Source organism: Corylus avellana, chromosome 3 (assembly GCF_965113065.1).
Source record: "Corylus avellana chromosome 3, dhCorAvel1.hap1.2, whole genome shotgun sequence".
NCBI lineage: Eukaryota > Viridiplantae > Streptophyta > Magnoliopsida > Fagales > Betulaceae > Corylus > Corylus avellana.
Window position 1 is genome coordinate 34,414,854 of NC_142492.1, and position 22,301 is coordinate 34,437,154.

A 22,301-nucleotide genomic window follows, 5' to 3' on the forward strand; every position below is an offset into this window, starting at 1 on the left:
AGTTTTGGGAAGACTCGCGGTTTTTAATTATTATTGCTTGTGTATGTGATCCAACGTGACAATGCGTGTTCAAATATTGCTAACAGATCACTTATTTATTGTTGAGAAATAATTCCAATTGCCTGTGGACAAGATCTTGGACATGTTTATAAGGAATGAACAACTCTATCTTATTGAACCGGTTTTCTGAGATGAGTTAGGCTCACGAATTTCTTCATGGTATCATAGCCTACCACATGGTGAATATTGGGGCCCACACTACTTATCCCGTGGCAAGGACCAAGAAAAATACCGGTTTGTATGTGAGGGAATGTGTTGAGAAATAATCTCACATTGTCTGTGGACAAGATCTTGAGCATATTTGTAAGGAATACACAACTCTCTCTTATTAAACCGTTTTATGAGATGAGTTATGTCCACAAATTCCTTCATATATGTCATGCAATTTTGGCGATGCCGTTTTTTTCTCCTTGAAATGGTCCAGTTAAAGAGGTAATTCGACACATGCATATGGAAGATGTGAAATGCCAAATTTTCGCCTACAGATCCTTTTGAAGTGCTCAACGGATATATATATAGTTCCAACTTCTTGTATATGATCTCAAATTCAATCAATTGTGTGGTAAATATTTAAACAATGGCTGATCAAACGACATTGAGCAAGAAGAAACTGGTGGGCAAGGTGGTGATAGTCACGGGAGGCGCAATGGGCCTTGGAGAGGCAACCGACGACTTTTTGCCAACAATGGTGCACGTATGGTGGTGATCGCTGATATCCAAGATGAAATAGGTCAAAGAGTAGCCGAATCCATTGGATTGGAGCATGCCAGCTACATCCATTGTGATGTTTCAGGTGAAGAGCAAGTCAAAGCCATGGTAGAATTGACGGTCCAAAATCACTGGCAGCTCGACATCATGGTGAGTAATGCTGGGGTCGGGAGTAGGTCTGACCAGACCATTCTTGATCTTGACTTTTCAGAACTTGACCGCCTGTTTGCAATCAACATTCGAGGCATGGTTGCTTGCGTAAAGCATGCGGCGCGAGCGATGGTCGATGGGCACGTGAGGGGGAGCATTGTATGCACGGCGAGTGTGGCCTCTTGCACTGGTTTCGGCAAGTTCATTGATTATTTTATGTTTAAGCACGCGGTGCTTGGACTGGTTCGATCAGCAAGCAATCAGCTTGAAGCGCATGGCTCAGGGTGAACTGCGTGTCACCGTTTATAATAACTACGCCACTTACATGCCATGTGCATGGGGTGGATGCAGAGCAAGCAGAGGAAGTGGAAAAGATTTTTGAGCCGCACATTCCTTTAAAAGGGGTCGTATTGAAAGAGAATCACATAGCCGATGCGCTGTTGTTTCTTGCATCTAATGATTCTGTGTGTGTCACCGGGCATAACCTTGTGGTGGATTGTGGCTTCCTTGCTAAATAATCACACTCCCAAAACCCATAGCTTCAAAAATAAGCAGCAAACTTATTTGGGTTTCGGAATTGGTTGATGCTCGATCGGATCCACACTAAGATTCCGATTATTGTGTTTTGGTCAATAATCATATATTTTATGGTGTGATCTTCTCGTTATTCTTGCAATTTTGGCAGGGAATGCTAACCATACCTGACTCCTATAAAATTTTGAGAATATAATAAAAATCATATTATGTGAGTGGTGGATTGTGGCTTACTTAATTAATTAGTTAATTAGGATTATTTTATTCATCACGTGTGCATGCATGTGACTATGTGAATGGTCCTAGCTAGCTTTTCGAGTTTTTTAATAAGGCCGGGAAGAAGTTGCCTTTCAGTTGATTAATTAATGAAGGAGTTTTGTTTGTTTGTTTGTATGTATTGTGGCATCTATTTAAGCATTTTGCAAGAGGAATTAAAGAAGCACTAGTCTTAATTTTGTGCAATAATTCCAGCTTTATTATTAATTGAGATAGCATGGCATTAAAAAATAGCTATTGATGGTTTTTTTTTTACAAGTGCTTATCAAATAGCTAGCCAAATTTTTATCGGCACCTCATTAAGATGTATAATAGTTGTATAGCAGTCTACTAAATCGCATTACTCTAGTAATATATATTTATAAAAAGAAAAATGCAATAAACAATCTTAAAAATATATAATAATAATAAGAATAATAATAGTTTTCATTTTTATATTACATCACTACACTTTTTCTAACAAAAAAAGAAGAAGCCTAAAACGCCTTAATCTTTACTAATTAATGGCCCATCAATGATTAAATACTTATTGATGCTTGGAACAAGATCCTCTCCAGTTTAAATGAACGGAATAATATCCAATTAATTATAGTGGAGGGTATTTGGCGGATATTATTCAGTTTAAATGAAATTGAGAGGATCCTAATTCCTTCTTTAGTGGTTGAATTAGTTATAGTGGAAGGGTATTTTTGTCTTTTCACTTTTTGAGCGTACAAAAATACCCCTCCACTATAACTAACTGGATATTATTCAGTTCAAATGAAATCGAGATGATCCTAATTCTTAATCTACTACTTTTTTTTTGATCGAGATGACAAGATGATGGCCAAAATTACCTTAATTAAATAATTCTTTATTTTTTTAAAAAAAATCCATCTACAATTGTTTCACTTGTTTTTTGTTCAAATGTATTGGGCTTATATATTAATATATTTTATATGTCCAACAGTTTTTCAGCAAATTAACGCAAAACTCATAATAACTGGAAGCCCTGTTGCACAAAAATATCTATCGTTTTCTACTAAACATACGTACAATGGCGCTTTCTAAATGGAGCCATTTGCTTTCTGATTTAACAGGTTATCAACTATATATGTAATATTGGTCATCTTCTTCAAGCCAATAACAGTTTCTATTGTCTGGTTAATTTACAAATTACAATGGCAGGCTCCTCCGCAGTGCCCAACAGCAGTCTACAAGGCAAAGTAGCCATAATCACCGGCGGTGAAAGCGGCATAGGCGAGGCTACGGCGCGCCTTTTTGCCGAACATGGCACACGCATGGTCGTGATCGCCGATATCCAAGACCAACTGGGTCACCAAGTAGCCACATCCATCGGCATACACAAGTGCAACTACATCCACTGCGATGTTGCTGACGAGGACAAGTCAAAACCTTGGTGGAATCAACAGTCCAGAAACACGGCCAGCTCGACGTCATGTTCAGCAACGCTGGGATTATAAGTCCCTCCGATCAGACCGTCCTCGAGCTTGACTTTTCACAGTTTGACCGGTTGTTTGCAGTCAACGTACGTGGCATGGCCTTGTGCATGAAACACGCGGCGCGTGTGATGGTGGAAGGGAGCGTGAGGGGGAGTATCGGGTGCACGGGAGCGTGCTTGGCAGTCGCGGTGTGTCGAGGGGTGGCGATTATTGCATGTCGAAGCACACGGTGGTGGGCCTGGTTCGGTCAGCCAGCGTCCAGCTTGGGGTGCACGGGATTAGGGTGAACTGCGTGTCACCGAATGATATCGCGACGCGGTTGACCACCCGGGCGCTAGGGAGGAGCGCGGAGGAGGTTGAGAAGGTGTATGAGAAACTCAGGAGGTTGAAAGGGAATGCGCTGAAGGTGAAGCACGTGGCAGATGCTGTGCTGTTCCTTGCGTGCAATGAGTTTGTGACTGGACATGATCTTGCGGTGGACGGTGGCTTCGTGTCTCGTATCTAGATGTTTTGCAATAGCTTAATTAGCAATAAACTATAGTATTTTTTTTTTGGTAAGAACTATAGTATTCATTCCCCAGCAATTTGTTTTCTCTTTAAACTGTTAATAATATGGGCAGCATCTTATAAGAAAGCAACCTAAACTCACTTGCGTACAATTGCTTATTCATACACGTAAATTTTATGTGAACTTTTTCACATGTACTATCAGAATTATTAACAATTTGCATATAAATTTGCTATTTGTTAATGCTTTTTAGATTTTATTTTTTATTTAAAAAAGTATTACGACGTGACATAAGCGTAATGATGTTTCTGTGACTGTTTTATGTTTTTAGTTGCCAATTAAAAATGTTGCTCATATTCTTAATTGGAAAAGGTTTTTTTCAAAAGTAATTTTTTTAAAAAAAAACTTGGATCTCTAGAACAATGGGACATGATGGTTCACATAGGGTTATCAATTGCATTCATCAAAAGATTAGTAATCATGTAATGTGCAGCACCTAAAAAAGGAAGCATTACCAATCATCGGCGACGACTTTTGGTACACCTTTTGAGCCAATTTGTAATTACTTTTAATCCAAATTATCCAATATGACCTTTCGACCACCCCAAAAGCCCACTTTTGAAACCACACTGGATTTCCAACTATCAAGGTTCAGCACCGCCTCTGCCCATATGAATTTTATATATATAAGCACTCAAATATTTCCTGAGGTTGAGATTGGATCATATCCACCAGGAACAAGTGGAAGGTAGAGACGAGAGAGAGAGAGAGAGAAAGAGAGGGAATCTGAGAAATGGGCATGCAATTAAGGGCTACCTGTTATCAAAATCATCAAAATGGTTCATTGATACCACCAACATTGTCGACGTCGCTGCTGTCATTTTCTCCGGCAATTTCATCGCTATCCAAGACCCATTTCGTTCAAAACAAAGTGGTTGTTTTAGAAAGGTGTCTTGGTTTCAATCACAATGATGGGAGAGGTATAATTAGCAACATAGGAGGAATAAAAGGAAGAAGAAGAAGAGTAGAACATGCGGTGGTGGCGTCATCGAGCAACGTGGCGGCACCGTTCTGGGATGATTGGAAACCTGGGAAGCGGCCTGCAGCTCCTTCCCTCAGCGATGTCCTCTGGCCTTCTGCAGGGGCATTCGCAGCAATGGCGGTATTGGGGAAATTGGATCAGGCTTTCGCCTCAAAAGGGATTTCAATGACGATTGCACCTTTGGGGGCTGTTTCTGCCGTTCTCTTCGCCGCTCCCTCCTCTCCCGCTGCCCGGGTACTCCCTCTCTCTCTCTCTCTCTCTCTCTCGGGCCTGTGTCGATAAAGCCCACACTGGCCTTACTGAGCTGTCCTTGATCAATGGCCCGGCCCATATAAATTTTGGATAAAATCATGCTTGGATGGGACCCTCCTGACACGTGTACATGTAGACAAAATTGTTTGCATTGTGGACCTTCTAGGGCCCGCTCTGGCCCAATAGTAAGCTCATTGGGATTAGAGCTTGTTCCACCCGACCTAGGGATATACTAGTTAGAGCTTATTTGAAATTGCGTTTGAGAAATTGAGTTTTTAAGTTAAAAAGAGTTTTTGAATAAAAAGCTTTATTTTTAAATTTTTGTCAAAAGTACGTTTTGGCTATTTTTAGGCTTTTTGGACTATTAAAAACGCTTTTAATTTTTTTACCAAACAAGTTTTTATTTATTTATTATTATTATTATTATTTTCAAACGGACTTTTTGAATGTTAAAAACAATTTTAAACCCCTCAAACGCAATCTTAAATAGGCATCAAATAAAATTACGAAAAGCGTTTCGTTTTAGAATACATTTGAAAAATTTTATAGTTTAAAATATAAAAAATTCTATGCTTTCAAAACTTGTAAAAAATAATACTGAGGAGTGGTAGTTTGTGTTCATGGGTTTAGATTGTATCGTATTGAAACATGAGTATAAAAATATATAAGTAAATTATGATCTGACTCATCTAATTAAATAGGCTTAAATCATTAATTCTAACAATCTTGGTACCATTGGGCCATTGGCTTTGTTGAATTATGATTTTATTTGAATCGAAGAATATTCAGTTAGTTATAGTAGAGTATTTTTGTTCACTTAAAAGTAAAAGAACAAAAATACCCTTAAAATATAACTAAGATATTCTCTAATTCCGATAGCATCTTGCTGCTCCTGGCTTTGTTACCCATTTCATGTCCATGACAGGACCTTACATTAATTAGTATCTCACTGATGTGATTGTGCAGAAGTACAATATGTTCATGGCTCAAATTGGTTGTGCCGCCATTGGTGTACTGGCTTTCTCTATGTTTGGGCCTGGATGGCTTGCTAGGAGCATTGCCCTGGCCGCCTCCATTGCCTTTATGATCTACACGGGTGCCACTCACCCACCAGGTAATGCCCTAATTAAAATAGCTTTTCTCTTGTCCTCTCCATTGTTGCTGGCTTCCTAAGAAATCCACATCATGTACTAAAATGCAAGTTTGTACAATCAAAATGTAGCTGCAAGCTTGCCTATTCTGTTCATTGATGGAGCTAAGTTTCACCAATTGAATTTCTGGTATGCTTTGTTCCCTGGCGCCAGTGGATGCTTCCTTCTTTGTTTGATTGTAAGTTCTTTTCACTTTCCCTTGCAAGCTACATTTAATTGCCCGAAGGGTGTTAGCAAAAGAAATAAAAAGCTCCAGGAAGAATAAACTAATGGCAGCCAAGTAAAAATTTTCTCCACTGACATAACATTCCTGCATCAGCTAATAGACAATTAATCTGAAGAAAACTCATTATTGAACCATGTTGAAAAAGGAGGTACCAAATCAAAGTAAATACTGAGTTTCAGTATTTTCTCATTTTGTAAAAATATGCAACATAAATTATTCTGGTAATCACTAGAGCTCATTCTTCCTTCAAGATGCTCAAGACGCACCCTATGTTTTCCATATATATGTTACTAACAAAGTCTGGTTTTTCTCCTTTCATTTCAACTACTACAGCAGGAGATGGTGTTATACTTGAAAAACAACTTCAAATTTTGATCTGAATTTCACGGCATATTGTCAAATTCTTGTTCCAAAGAATGGCTCCTATAGAGAAAAATGGAAGCTTGGGCAGGCAGCAATTTACACAATGTGATGTTATATGATTTGTATAGAGGTTGCAACCTTCATCTTTAAGAAGGGTGTGATTAAGATCACTGGGGATTTAACTCCTTCACGGGGGGATGATATGACAAAACACACTTGCTCATGAATCTCTGATGATTTTTTGTGTGCGCATATCAAAATTGTCTGTGGCTTTTTTATGTCAGATGCTGCTGGGGTTCCACGCCATTAATACTTTTATGGGCTATACAGAGCACTAGTGAGATGAATTAAGCTAAACACTAAAGCCCGATTAAGGATCTTTGAAGTTGCTTATTCATGCTTTCTTTGTCTTTATTCTTCACTATTATACTATTATTGTGCATGACACTGCATGTGCTCTAGTAGGTGATTGTTTTTGCAACAACCTTGATCACTTGTAAAGTGATAATAGAATAACTTTGCAAAAAAACAAAAAAGAAATAAAAAAATAAAGAGAAATGCCCCATTAGTCCATAAGGTATAGACTTTTATCAAATCGCTCCCTTAGATTCAAAAGTTATCAATTTTTGAATTTATTCCCTAAGGTTAGAACTGTTATCAAATAGATCTTTCCATTAAATTTTTAATGATGCTGCTACATTATACCTAATCAGAACACTTATGTATTGTTTAATAACCCCCCAATGATTTTGTTTTTGTTTTTTAATATTTTTATTTTTATTTTTATTTTTATTAAACAGGTCATGTCATCTTTTGGTTGGGTATGACGTCGTGGAATCACTGTTAAAAATTTAAAGAAAAGTGGACGGTTCAATAAAAGTACATACCTCACGGGCCACTAGAATTTTTTTCCTTAGGAGCTAATGGTTCTAAGCTTAGGGGTTAAATTTATAACTTTTAAACCTTAGGAGCTATTCAATAAAAGTACATACCTCACAGGCCACTAGAATTTTTTTTCCTTGAAAAAAGAGAAGAAAAAATAAACATTGTATAACAAAGTGTAGGAAATTTTTTGCTCAAAAGGTTAATCGTGGGAGATTGTAGTTAAAAGTTAACCTCAAGCAACTATTACTTCTTACCGCGGTAATGGTTCAAGAAAGTGTTAATATTATTTAGTTGCTCGAAGAATTTTATGTGTGGATTATGATCTTCTTCATGGTATGGATTATATTTTACAAATCAAATTGTGTATATTTTGTTATATGGTAAATAATTTATGTCATTTAAATGACGTATCACACCATGTACAATGTTTAATACAAAAATAAAATAAAATTTTGATCGTAAAATGTAGAGGATGCTATACCCTTACTAATATGTTGGACTTGGTGCATTTAGACTTCACAACCAACTTAGAGGCAAGTATATTCACGATCAAGGTGTTAATTAGCTTTTGGCTAAAGAAAGATGGTATGATCGACGTCTAAAGAACTAGTGGGGTAAATGCGGCAAATATTACTTACATTTGTATATGCGTATCCGCATATGTATATGCGGATAGCAGAAAGCGGATAGTTGTGGATAGCAGATGCAAGCGATTAATATCTAGCCACATTTACAAACTGAGTATGTACTTGTTGCGGTTCACCAGTTCTAGTCATATAATTGATTAGATAGAAGGCCCCAAATTCTGGAGTATTTCATTTATTTCTTGCTCAAGATCAAGGCAAAATCATTTTCACTTGGTAATTCATATTGATGAAACTTTTTATTATATAAGTTGCTTTGTGTTTTTTTTTTTTTTTAATCAATAACAGCTTGAAAGATAATGTGAGTTAAGCTTGTGTGGAGTCAGTACTCCAAACTTTTGTGAAAGAAAAAGGTCACTCCAACTCAGTCATGGGGTCAGATCTCTAGTTAGTGACCATAGTTTAAATCATCAGGCAAACTTGCTCAAATTACAATCTTCGAGTCAACTACAAATAAAGCTCGGTAATTGTCAGTTGTGACAAGTTTTTTTTTTTAAAAAAATTTATTAATTTTATTTCGATTTTGAAGTGTGGACTATATATATATATATATATATATATATATATATATATATATATATATATATATCACAAAATATCTTATATCCTCAATTTCAACACACAAATCTCATAAAACTGTTTAAATATTTTTAAATCAACTGCAAGAGAAGAGGAAACATCAAAAATATTTTTTTCAGACTTTATTGAGAATGGAAGGATGTAGAATGAAACGGTTTTAAAATAATTATTTTTATAGACAATGAGGAAATGATTATTGCTGGAAAATGGAAATGCTATTCCAAATGTTTTAGTATATGATAAGGATTATATCTATCGTGTACTCTAACACAAAAGTTATTATATTTCACAAAATTCTTTCATTCATAATAAAAAATATTCATTTTAGGATATGCGATCATTTAATATGATACCATAACAAAAGTTCTAAATTCAAACCTCAACTTCACAATGAATAAATTAAATTCATTATTTTCTATCGACTTAAACTTTTATAATAACTGATACTTTAACAATAATTAATTAAAAAAAAAAATTCTAAACACTAACATTCTCCCTCACCCTCATCACTCGGGGTTAAAAGTAGTATTGTCTATTAGTCCTTGGATTTTTTTTTTTTTTTTTTTAGTAAAGGCTGCAACATGCTAGTAAACACTGTCACATCAATTCAGTGAAATGGGAGTTGAGTATATATGTAGCATTAATAAAAAAATAAATAAAATGCTACACAATAAAGAGAAGTATATTAACCTTCTCTCTTTTTATGAAGAGAAATGTTATAACATTATATACTACACTCTCATCTCATATGTAGATTGATATAACAACATTTATTAACTCTTTTTTATATATATATAAAAGAAATACTGATTCAAGGATTGATGAGTGATGACCACTACAACATTACTCAAATAAATTAGAGGTAAAATAAGATTATAGTTTATAGCATGACTCTTTCCTGAGACCTAGTTTAACAAAAAAAAAAAAAAGCTTCCATCTATATTAAAAGCAAGGCCATATATTTTAATAAAAGGTTTAAGCGTTGCATTTTTATATTTAAAATATGTCTAGAGACGCAAATATAAATTTTCATAGAAAATTGATCTTGATTTCTTAGATCCCACCTCACAAATAGAAAATCACTAATATATGATTTAACAAACGCTTAATTTCTCTCTTATAATTTTTTATAATATTGAATGCACTCTCTTCTTAACTTTGAAAATTTCAACATATGTTGTATATACTCTCTCCATGGTCCATAGAAACACACTTCCGTAGAGTCTATGAACTAACCAATAATTTTCATTGGTTTTTTTTCTTAATAATACTATTATTTGCATTTATTTATTTTATACTTGTTGGTGTAATAAGGTATTTTAAGTGACTTTTATATTAATTATTTAATAAAAGGAAATGCTAGACGTTCTTTTAGTGTTCTTCCAACTATGATGTGACTTTTAAAATTACGGTTGAATTTGAGATTATCATTATTGACTTTTAATTTATTGATGATTTTAAAAGTTACATCACAGTTAGAAGAACACTAATAATGAATTAGAAGAACACGTACTATTCCCCTTTAATAAATAAAAGGATTTTGTTTTTTAATACTCAACGTCCAAGTCATTACTTTTGTTTTTGTTTTTATTTTTGTTTTCCCTGTTAAATCCATCCAACAATGTGGTGGAGCATTTCCATGAGGCCATGATAAAAGTGGAGCCACGGTTGCAACCCTACACGTGTGACATGAGATTGATCTTATCAATGGACAGATGCGTGGTGTCACCATCAACGACGCCTCCTTTCCCCTGCCACTGGGCCCCACTCCCACAGATCCCTCCATTCTAAATTTTCTAATGCTTATCTGTATCTGAAAGCGAATAAATTTTTTTATTTAAAAAATATATATATTAGGGTGTGGTGGGGCCGTAGCTTATTTTGACCTGATTATCAGCCAATGAGGTTTCAGATCTGGAGCCACGTTGCGGAAGATGTCCACGTCGTGGGGCCCCGCACAAGTTTTTGATTCCAAGGGGTGGTTTGGTGGACGTTGTCTTGATGGTGATGCTTTGTTTGACGACCCTCTTCGATCTCTCCGTACACGTGGTGCGCATCTGTTGAACCCCCATCAACCCGGCGTCGTAATGGTCGGCAGAAAATCTGGAAAAGAGCCTCGTGCTTTGGGAAGGGAGCACACGTTGCAGTTCTTGAGTGGTTGTAACTTGTAAGCAATATGCCACAAAGGAAGGGCTACAAAAAAGAAAAAAGAAAAAAGGAGCTTTATAATTATGGTAATGAACTTTTAATTGCATTTATCAAACAAATATGGAGATGATCCTATCGTTTTATGAGTAATTATTTATTTTAGGACCTTAGGTAATGAACTCCATCATGATATAATGAATCTTCCAATATATCAAAATAAAAAATCATGACAAGCTTAAAAAGCTTTTAGGAAAAAATTGGGTTATACAATGTGATTCTTGTTTGTTTTCTATCTATATTTACTTTATGACATTTATTTATTTATTTTTTTTTAAGTTTTCTTGGGTTTCGATTCCTTTTAATCGTTTTTAAGGTTTTGTTTACAAGAAATCTTAAGAGTAGTGATCTTAGATTTTTGGTATGTCTTTTGTTTTTTCTCTGGTTCTTTTATGTAAGCAAATCATTGACAAATAGTAGATGAATTATTAGACATTTGAAATAATTGTCACTAATAGTAGAGGCAATCGTTTGGGATTACGCTTGTAGCGGAGATGAAAAAGCAAGAAAATCATTATCTAGTTGAGAAAGTTGTGATAGACCGATTAGTGGCTAGGGACGTAATTCGTCAGAATATGCTGCAGATATGGAAACTAATTGGGATGGTGACATACAAAGAGTTAAGCAAAACATAGATCATATTTAGATGGAATAGATTTGTCATTGTATCTATAATATTGTTTTATTAGAGCAACATACTATATTTTTATGAAATGAATAAAGAAAAAACATTGTTATCCAAAGAAAAAAGAAAAAAGCTTACGCCATATTTGCTTTTTTGGAAATTCATGGTTTACTAGTGGAGGTTAATTATCGTACCAAAAGTCATGCTACTCTGAAACCTTCTAGTTCTGTCTCTGTTAGTAACATTAAACAATTGCTAAAAAGATTGAAACATTTTGATTTTCTAATTTGCTTACGAATCTTGTAGTTGCAAGTCTCACCTTCAATTGAATATAAATAAATGATATTAGTATGTTCTTCTAATCTAAGTTACAATTTTTTAAAATGTTGTAATTGAAGAAAAAAAACAGGCTAAAGGCTAGGGAGAGCTATTGTTTGGGTTGAGATATACCTTTCAATGGTCAATTATACAAATCTTAATATATCTTAATTAAACATGAGAGAGCTTCTATCATGCACGACAAATATGTTTGACAATCTCTACTGTTCAAATGCAAATTGCCCCATTTTGCCAAATTACAAACTTGACGAAATAATTTTGACTTATTATTTCCTTCTTTTTTTTCTTTCTTTCTTTTCTTTTGAACAAATACAAATAAAAGGGAAGAGTTACATAGGGAGGGTCCTTCCCACTATTACTTCTAATGGAAGAGAAGATGAAAGAGAAATTAGGAATGTTACTAAACACAAGGTTAGTAGCGGCCCACTTGGTGAGGTGGTGTGTACGAAAGTCTGCACTTCTAAAAACTTTTGTAGCATTCCAAACTTGAAAAAGCTGAAATTTCAACTGAATGTCGGCGATGGTTAGAGCAATGGTCCATTCGGTGAAGAGAATCTAATTGTTAATAGCTAAGATGGAAACCAAAGAGTCACCCTCAATCAACAAATTGTTGCAGACTTGTAAGATAGCAAAATCAATCTCTGTAAGAGCAGCCATGGATTCTCCCTTGTTCAGGTAAGTGGAAAGCAATTTTTTGGTGAATGCTGAGATGATGTCATCCGATGAGTTGCTTAGGACAGCAGCAGTGACTGAAAAATAAGCATTAGTAGCAACATCAAAATTAATTTTCATAGATTGCCAATTCATACAACATTGACAAAATTGTACTCCCGTGACAATTGTAACTTGCTCACCAGTTTAATATCAGCATTACCTATTTGCACACAAGCTAGGGTTCACATTTTATGAAAAGGAATATTAAATGACATTTCACATTTCAACGGCTGACGTGATTGTTTAATGTGAACCATCATATCCCTAAAATACTCATATAAATTAAGTAATTAAATTTATTTCTTTTTATAAATTTAATCTTTCGGATAGGGGTGTAAATCTGATTACCGTTTTTGCATTTATATACACCCGGTTCTAACCTGTAACCGAGTGTGTGTCTATATATATATATATATATATAATTAAGTTATTTACTTTTTTTTTTGGAACAACCACAACAAAACCTAGCTTATTGGGCTAAAAAAGTTCTAATTATTTTTAAAGAAGGTCAAAAAAGAACTAAATTAAGCCAAAAAAATCGGCATAGTACCTAAAATATGCCAAAAATACCCAATTTTGTAGGTTCGGATAACCAACTACCAACCGGTAATTGGTGATTATTACATAATCGGATAACCGGTAGATGGTTACCGGTTCCAATTTTTAAAATTGAACAACTTGCTACTCCAGTTTTAGTTAGCGGTTTTAGCCAACAACTACTAACCGAAATCCGGTGTACTTTTGGAATAAGAGCATTGATGAACTGTTTGAAATTACTTTTAGTCACATTAAATTTTATTTTATTTTTTAAAATAATGGAACAGGAAGATAAGCAAGAACATCACCATCACCATGGACATGGATGGGTTTGCATTGCAATACTTAAAAGAAATGTTGATTGAGTATACGTGTGATGATGTATGCATATTTATTTCCCTACCAAGCTTTGGCGGCCACGGCACCGCCCGGCTCCCTTCCTAGGCCTCCCCGCTTCTAATTTAAAAGGGCAAGAGACGCTGACATTTTTCTAAATTCGACAAAATAGGATGTCTTTTTCTATTCTCGGATTTGGATTATTATAGCACTTTTATTTTAGAAAATTATTTTACAAAAACCCACCAAGGCTGACGAGATATCATATCTTTTTTTTACGTGTAGGGATGAATTTTCTTCATAACTTAAATAATCCATAAAAATAAATATTATAATTATATATGCAATATAATTCACCGTACAAATATAAGTCAGGGTGCATATTATTTTACCTTATCAAATCAAGTGAAATTTGGACTTTCACCAACCCTCGTGGTTTGCAATATTAAAGATTATAATGATTTAATATCCACACAAGTCATGGTGGTTTCAAATCTTATCACTTCTGTCAAGGAGGAACAAAGAAAATAGAACTCCAAATCCTACGATGAGAGGAAGAACAACAAAATGGGATTGCCTAAGTCATCATGAAGTTGACACCCACAACACAAATTGGTTCAATAAGCCTAGAAATTTATGATAAGATAATGTATGAAGAGAAAGAGCAGAAGCCCAGAAAGAAAAAAAGAGAATTTTTTGTTTGGTTCGACTTTAGAGGTTTACGTCTACCATTAGAATACGTGGTGGAGTTAAGAAAGGGTTACAGAAAACATCTACAATTAATACTAAACAAAGAAAATTACATCAACGCTATGAAAAATACTCTAAATTCTAACATCATCCTCAAACTTAAAGTGAAAGCTTGAGTTTATAAAATAATAATAATTGGCCTTTTTTTTGACAATTTTTCTCTTCTTTTTTTTTCTTCTTCTTATAAAGGCTGATCTGGTGTGGCGGACATAGTGAGATACCAAATCGTGTGCTTTGATTGTATAAATGAATGTTTACAATTCTGATAAAATTGACAATCAATTACATAACTACACTTTAAGCTACATGCATGAAAATTTGTCCGTCTCTCAAAAATTATAGAGACTCGGATGTTTAAGTCGGTATTGTTAAGGATATAAATCCTTTAGAATAAATGTTGATTTTGTATTCACTAAATCAAGGGATTTAGATAATATTTGTCAACAATAATTTAAGGAATATGTTTGTATTTGAAATATTTCAAATCACATGTAAAGCTTTATAAATAAAGCTGTGTATTCAGATCATATATAAATAAAATATGTAGCATATTGAGATTTTAATGTGTGGATGTAAGCTATTACTTTTATATTTATCATATTATGTGTTTCTTTAGGTATAAATACTCTAAAAAAAACTAAATAGAGAATGTGAGAGAGGACGAGACGCTCCATGATTTACACAATAATCTCCACAATAAATTATGGAAAAAATGCAAAATTAGTCATTGTGGTTTACCTGATTTACAATTAACTCCCTATAGTATCAAAATGAACTCAAAAGTCCCTGAGATATGCTAAAAATATAATTTAGTCTCTATAATCAAATTTCGTCCACTAATTTAACAAATTCCCTTAGTATGACACTGACTTAAATACGACAAGTATCACAATTATATTAGCTCTAATGTTTTACGCTATTAGAATCTGTTAAGTCAATGAATGGAATTTGACTGTACAGACTAAATTATTTTTTTAACATACCTTAAGAATATTTGAGTTTATTTTAGTGAAAAATATAAAATGGCCCCCCAAACTACTAACCATTTGTAATTTAGCCCCATAATGTTCAAAATGTAATAAACTAGCCCCCCAAACTACCAACTAGTTGCAATTTGACCACTCCGTTAAGTAGCACCGTCAAAATGGATGAAAAATATAAAACGACGTCGTTTTGTTGAGGTAAAGTTACTAAAATACCATTTTTTTAAAAAAAAAATCAAATTAAAAAAAAAAAACCCCCACTAAACGTTGTCTTTCAAGCAACAAACCCCTTTCCACAAAACGTTGTCGTGTTGATTTCTTTCTCAATCAAAGAACCCCGTTTTTTATTTACAGTCGCTTGATCAAGTTTTGCCGTGGACTTCACATTTTCAGAATCTAGTGGACCGTATCCCTCTTAAAGAATTTCACAAGAATCTCTTATTGGGGATTGTAGTGCTTTTGGTGGTCCCTGCTGAGTTTGTTCTTGTTTTGGAATTTCTAGGTGTGTAGATCTTGAAGCTAGCCCAGATTTTACCGCTTATGTAGAAGGATATGTTGCACGGCTTCAAGTTTTCCAGCAAATAACCCCCCGTCCAGTAGCTACTTCCTCTTCTTCATCAACGATTTGTTTCTTTCATGTGCAATTTGTTCCTTTCAAGATTTCAATTCATCAAGCCGTCAAATTTTTTTTAAAAAAAAACCCACTAAACGAGCAACAAACCCCCTTCCATAAAACATTGTCGTGTTGATTTCTTTCTCAAGCAAAGAACCCTGTCCAACAAATAACCCCCGTCCAGCAAAAAGAATCCCCCGTCCAGCAGGTATTGGATCTTTTTCGTTAGCAACTTATTCCTTTCACGTGCAATTTGTTCCTTTCAAGATTTCAGTTTGATTTCAATAGGCCAACTCCTTCAAATTTCAGCAGATTTTAGCAAACGAAAACAGAGAGATGAGAGATAGAAATACAAAGAGAGGGCGAGAGATGAGAGATAGAAGAGACAGATAGAGAGATACCTGGAATCGAAAGACTGAACGGCCGCGATTCACAAATAAACCCTAAGAAACTTATTTCGTAAAACCCCAAATTTTGAAAACCATCGTTGACGAGCTGTGAGCCGGAGAGGAGAACGTTTTGAGCTGGAAGTGACGAACTGGAATGAAGAAGACGAAGAAAACGAAGTGAGAAACAGTATGGACGGAAGTACGATATCTTTGTTGGAAGTCCCACATTGCCTGGGTATTAAGGAAATTGTCCATTTATAAGTTGAGGGGAAACCTCAACTCTTGAGCTAGCTTTTGGGTTGAGTTAGGCCCAAGACCCATTTCTAACATGGTATCAAAGCCTAACCCAATTAATTGGCTGTGGCCCACCGTCACCCATTGTCGCACGTGTTGGCTTGGATGTTCTCTCGCCACACGTGAGGGGGCGTGTTGGAAGTCCCACATTGCCTGGGTATTAAGGAAATTGTCCATTTATAAGTTGAGGAGAAACCTCAACTCTTGAGCTAGCTTTTGGGTTGAGTTAGGCCCAAAACCCATTTCTAACAATCTTGTCGTGCAATAGATTCTTTTGGAAGCAAAACGACAACGTTTAATCGGATTTGTTTTTAATTAATTAATTAATTTTTTTTTTAAAAAAGGTATTTTAGTAACTTAACCTCAACAAAACGACGTCGTTTTGCATTTTCCATCCATTTTGACGGTGTTAACTAACGGAGTGGCCAAATTATAACTAATTGGTAGTTTGGGGGGTTAGTTTATTACATTTTGAACATTGGGGGACTAAATTACAAATGACTGGTAGTTTGGGGGGCCATTTTATATTTTTTCCTTTATTTTAATACCACAAGAAATTAATTACAAATCAAATAAACCACCATGACTGAATTTATATTTTTCCCATAAATTATAATAGGCACATTATATTCTTAACAAAAGTAAAGAAGTCAACAATCTCCACAAGATGCAGCTATGCATAATTATATATAAATAAAAAGAAAAAAGAAAAGCAGGGTATCAAGCTGGAACATGGTTGAGTCCATGTCTAGATGCACCATTTGTTTCAACTTTCAAATCTTATCACTTTGTCAACGAGGAACAGAAAAAATGAAAATAAAAATAACAATGAATTTCTATTTCCATAGAAAGCAACAACAACAAAAGCCAATTTTGCTAAGAAATCATGAAGTTGACTCGCAGCACACGAAAGCAAGCACCAATATTGATACTTCAATAATTTCCACAAGAAATTAATATCTTCAGATTATACTCACCAAATATATATGTATATGGAAGTCAACTCTATTGTGCTTACAAAGCTCTTACACTTTAGACTAGGTGCAGAGACTCACTATTTGAAAATCAGTAAGGCTAGAAATGGCATTTTTTATGTTACAAATATCTTACAATATTAATGTGACGGTTTTAATTAATTTTTATTTATTTATAGCAAAAAGTGATCTGTATGTTAGTTGGAATTGTCACGTCATTTTTATAAAATATTTGTGTGATAAAAATATAATTTTTAGCATTAATTTTTGAAAATTTATTGGCCGACTATCATCTAGCTAGTATATTTTCATGTAAATATAGACAAAAAGACTTTATGAAAAAAGAAATTGGCATCCTAATAAATATGTAGACTTGAACTTTGTTTCAAAATGTTATGATCAATTTTATTAAGGCACTCGCCATCTAATTTTATTATTCAATGTCAATAAAGTCATGAATGCGGAAATATTTGTAAAATAACAATTTAAAATAAATAATATTATTGTTGAGGTTATCCTACATCGGTTGTGAAATGAGTTGGTGCTCCATTTATAAGTGTGAGGGAAAGCCTCACTTCATGAGTTAGCTTTTAGTGTTGAGAGAGGTCCAAGACTACCCAGTACTGGTATCAAAGCCTAGATTCAACTAACAAATCTCGGCCAACAGTTCACGGGTTGTCTTTGCTCCGACCTAAGGCCCGATGTGTGAGAGAGAGATTATTGGGGCTATCAAACATCGGTTGTATAAAAGGTTAGTGGTCAATTTATAAATGTGAGGATAAAATTCAACTCTTAAACTAACTTTTGGAGTCCTTTTCCGAATAAAAGGGGTTGGTGGTCAAGTTAGATTCTAAGTTCCGACTTGGTTTACTTACTTTTTAAATTAACTTGAATTTGATTATTCCTTGTATAAAGTAAATATAATAATTTTTTTATACTTTTTTCGTAAGTCTATTCTTATTATCGGTTACTTAATCATTATTAAGATTTAACATTTGTTAGTTAATTAGGTGAACTAATTTTTCTAAAAGCTATAAAAATAAAAATAAAAAAATAAAAACTCCACCAATCTCATATTGTGATAAATCATATTTAATTTTTTATTATGAAATGAGCTAGTTACATTTTATCTTATAATTTTAAGCAATACAATCTTGAGTTTTTTCTAATTATATTTTACAGTATTATTAGTGTATATCTACATTTGTCTCACACACACACACACACATCTATACTATATCACACCTATATATATATATACTAGCAAGTTATAAGAATTCAAGATCGCTCCAAGAAAATGATTTCCTTTCATTTTTTAAATACTTAAAATATTCCGATTAAAAAAAATTAAAAACAGTACCATAAAAAATAATAGAAACAAAGTTAAAAAAATTTACAAGAGTTTGTTTTGTTTAATAAATTAACCTCAATTTTTGTTCAAGCTCAATTTGTTTAATAAACAAACCAATCTTGAATCAATTATATATATATATATATATGATTTCAATTCAAATTGTTTATAAATAATTCGATTCCATTTGTTTATAGCCCTAATTACCAACTCAAACCACCAGGACAAAAAAAAAAAGGATGGAAATTTAGAGAAGGTCAACATTTTCAGCAAGACAATTTAGGCCCCGTTTTACACTTCTCTTTCCCCATAGAATTTCACAAAATCAATGTAATATAGCATTTTGCAAAAAACAAAAAAGATTTTATTTAATTACATTCCAACCAAACCAAAAAGAAAAAGAGGAGAATTTCATTGAACACAAAGAACCCCGACACAAACAAAACTACAAATGAGGTAAATCCCACCACCCCATGCTCGGATTTATTGCTTTTGCTTACATAGTTTACATCTACCTCCAGACCGTGACGCTCTAAACCAAAAACAGAGGAAACATATATAAATATTTATTTGTGTATATATATATATATATATATATATATATACCACAGATAACTCAGTAAGACCAGGACCAAAACGCATGATCTTCAACAGGGAATCCAAAATTACATGAATTTTCAGGCGGGTCGGAGTAATCAACATCTTCCAGCTTTGGAAAGATGTATGGAGGCAACAGGCTGTTGTTCAAATTATCCTCCTCATCCTGAGATAGATCCGACTGCTCAGGCTCGAAAACATGCGAAGAATCGCCAGCGTCTAGCAGGGAAGAATGAACCCCATCCGTGTAATGCGGGCTGTCTGAATCAAATATATCGCTTTTCACTGAACTAATCTCTTCCTGCTTGCAACCTACAATTGACACTTTGGATACTTCACCCTCCGAAACAGATTCGGCAGCAACCGGATTTTCCAGAGGTTCCTCGGACTTGTTGGTATCAGAAAGTTCAAAGTTTCCACTCTCTTTATCTCTGAGAAGCAGCTTGTCCGTGAGAAGAAGAACCTGCGAAAAACTCAAACACATTCATGTGTGTATCCAAATCCCAGATATGTATAATTTGAAATAATTATAGGTAGAGAATCGTGGGGTACTATGTTTATGGTTTACCTCTGCCTTTAGTTCATTTTTTTCCTTGAGGAGGTTGTCATAGTCAGCCTTGAGGCTGTCATAGCTTGCTTGCAAAACCTCGTAATCCTTCTCGAGCTGTTTGGTCTTCCACCGAGCCCGGCGGTTCTGAAACCAAATGGCAACCTGACGAGGCTGCAAGCCAAGGTCCTTTGCGAGCTGGGTTTTCCTTTCGGGTTCAAGCTTGTTATCCACCTCGAAACTTTTCTCGAGAAACTGGACCTGGTCGACGGTTAGCCGTCTCTTCTTCTCAGGTTGATGAAAATAGTCTTCCAGTTCATCGTCTCCATTGTCTTCGTGATCATACGAGCGGAAAAACGGCCTGTTTGATCCGTTTCCTCCGCGAACATCTTCAAAGCAAACCATAGATCTTGAACCTGAAACAGAATCACACCATCAGTTCAATCTAAAACAAAAAAAATTGTAAACCAAGTCTTGAATGGCTAACATAGCATTTTGACATTTGAAGTCCAATTATTTGGAATTTGGTTGGGTTTGCTACCCAGATTAATTGGGTACTGGTGGCAAAATTCTCTTCTTTCTTCTTCTTTTTTTGATAAAAATATAAACTCAGTTTGGTTGTTTGAGTGCAATTCTGTGATATTATCGATTGATCATGAGGAAAGTGAAATCCTTTCACGAAGTCAAAGCAAAATTAGAGGCAAATATATCGAATTCAAGACTAGAAAATACCCACGATACCATATTAGTAGTAGTTCATCTAAAAACAAGAATAAATTGAAACGAAACGAGAGAGAAAAGAAAAGAAAATCAAGAAGAGAGAGTATACCAAGGAAAGAAGGGGAAGACCCAGAAAGGAAAAGAGAATCAAGAGGCTCAGAAGCGCAAGAAGCCTTTTGATTCTGAAACAAAACACTCAAACTGGAACCACCACTACTAGCACTGTTAAAGACCCTGCCACCCGCCATAATATAATTTCTAAGACCCAATCAGTTTTTTCTCATCTGGGTTAGGCTAATCAAACGGCCCTGTTTTCGTGCAACGATCTAAGGCTTGTGGCGGAAGAAGCTGGTGATGATGATCTCAGTGATGTGGGAAGTATGGGAGCACCGGCTGCTCACAGCCATCACTCAGAAGAGGAGGAAAAAAAAAAAATCTGAAGAAAGAGGATTTCAAATTTTCAACCACGGTTTGGGAAGAAAAGTGAAACAGAGTTGCAGAGGAAGTGGTATTTGGTTGCAGTCTGAGAACAGAGCAAAAGAGAAGAGTTACTTTTCCTCTGAAAGGAGATCCTGATGGGGGTATAAGCAGAGGGTGGAAATAGTTAAAATTACTATAATGTCCCTCCTAGCTAGAGGGAGACTTGTGCTATTTTTTTTTTCTATCATGAAAGAGCATAGAATAATAGGAATTTTGAAACTACAAGCTTTCATCTAAGCTAAAAGCCATGGAAGTCTACATAGAATGCTGTTGTTTCACCATGAAAGGGCTTGAATTAATAAACTTACACATCACGTGACATGACTTTACTAAAAGAAAATGAAATATCATATTTAGATAACCAAGCTTTCATATCAAAATGGTTTTGATGTTGCCTAAATTTTATTTTGTTGCCTATATATATATATATACTTTCTTTCTTTTTATTTTAATCGTGGTTATTTTTGTTATTTTTGCATAAAACGGGACATTGCAACCACAAGTAGTTTGAGAAGATATTTACAGGACATTGTAAATTATTTGGTAGGTAGAAGAGGTAAATTTACTTATTCCTTCAAATTTTTATGTTTGCAAGCTTAATAGGAGTAAAAGAATTGTTAAATGGTTTGAGAGTTTTTATTAAAGTATATTAATATACATATTTGAACATCATTCTAATTTAAAAGTCTAAGTTAAGGGGCTTGGATCACTTAAATATCTTAATTACTATTTTTTTATTTTTTATTTTAATATGTAACTCAACACTCACAACATATATAACATCATATATTGTTTAAGAGTGTGCCTACATTGTGTTTACGAGCATGTTTGACAAAAAAAAAAAAAAAAGCAATTTGTAAACGTGAAAAAAAATATACGTTTTCAATCAATATGATAAGTGTCAAATATTGCATATTTGTACCCTTTTATTTACATTAGTTAATCCTTTAGTTATGTTGTTATTTAATATTTTATGTTACTTCTGTGTTTTTAGTATTTTGTAGGTCATTAAAGAAAAACTACAGCG

General features: G+C 34.4%; 2 protein-coding genes and 2 pseudogenes across 2 annotated transcripts; 3 read left to right on the top strand and 1 right to left on the bottom strand.

The window, feature by feature from the left end:
- The first annotated feature begins 637 nt into the window (after positions 1–637).
- Positions 638–1,436, top strand: LOC132176729 ((+)-cis,trans-nepetalactol synthase NEPS1 pseudogene; annotated as a pseudogene).
- A 1,445-nt stretch (positions 1,437–2,881) lies between these two features.
- LOC132173530 ((+)-cis,trans-nepetalactol synthase NEPS2 pseudogene) lies at positions 2,882–3,675 on the top strand (annotated as a pseudogene).
- A 710-nt stretch (positions 3,676–4,385) lies between these two features.
- LOC132176407 (Integral membrane HPP family protein) lies at positions 4,386–6,978 on the top strand. The gene is made up of 4 exons (XM_059588600.2): positions 4,386–4,954; positions 5,939–6,086; positions 6,195–6,301; positions 6,683–6,978. The coding sequence occupies exons 1-4, from the start codon at positions 4,472–4,474 to the stop codon at positions 6,722–6,724; spliced, it is 780 nt and encodes a 259-aa protein (XP_059444583.2). The 5' UTR covers positions 4,386–4,471; the 3' UTR covers positions 6,725–6,978.
- Positions 6,979–19,320: 12,342 nt separating this feature from the next.
- Positions 19,321–21,356, bottom strand: LOC132174717 (uncharacterized). The gene is made up of 3 exons (XM_059586364.2): positions 20,904–21,356; positions 20,096–20,490; positions 19,321–19,990 (listed from the first exon to the last, which is right to left on the bottom strand). The coding sequence occupies exons 1-3, from the start codon at positions 21,040–21,042 to the stop codon at positions 19,547–19,549; spliced, it is 978 nt and encodes a 325-aa protein (XP_059442347.2). The 5' UTR covers positions 21,043–21,356; the 3' UTR covers positions 19,321–19,546.
- Positions 21,357–22,301: the final 945 nt, after the last annotated feature.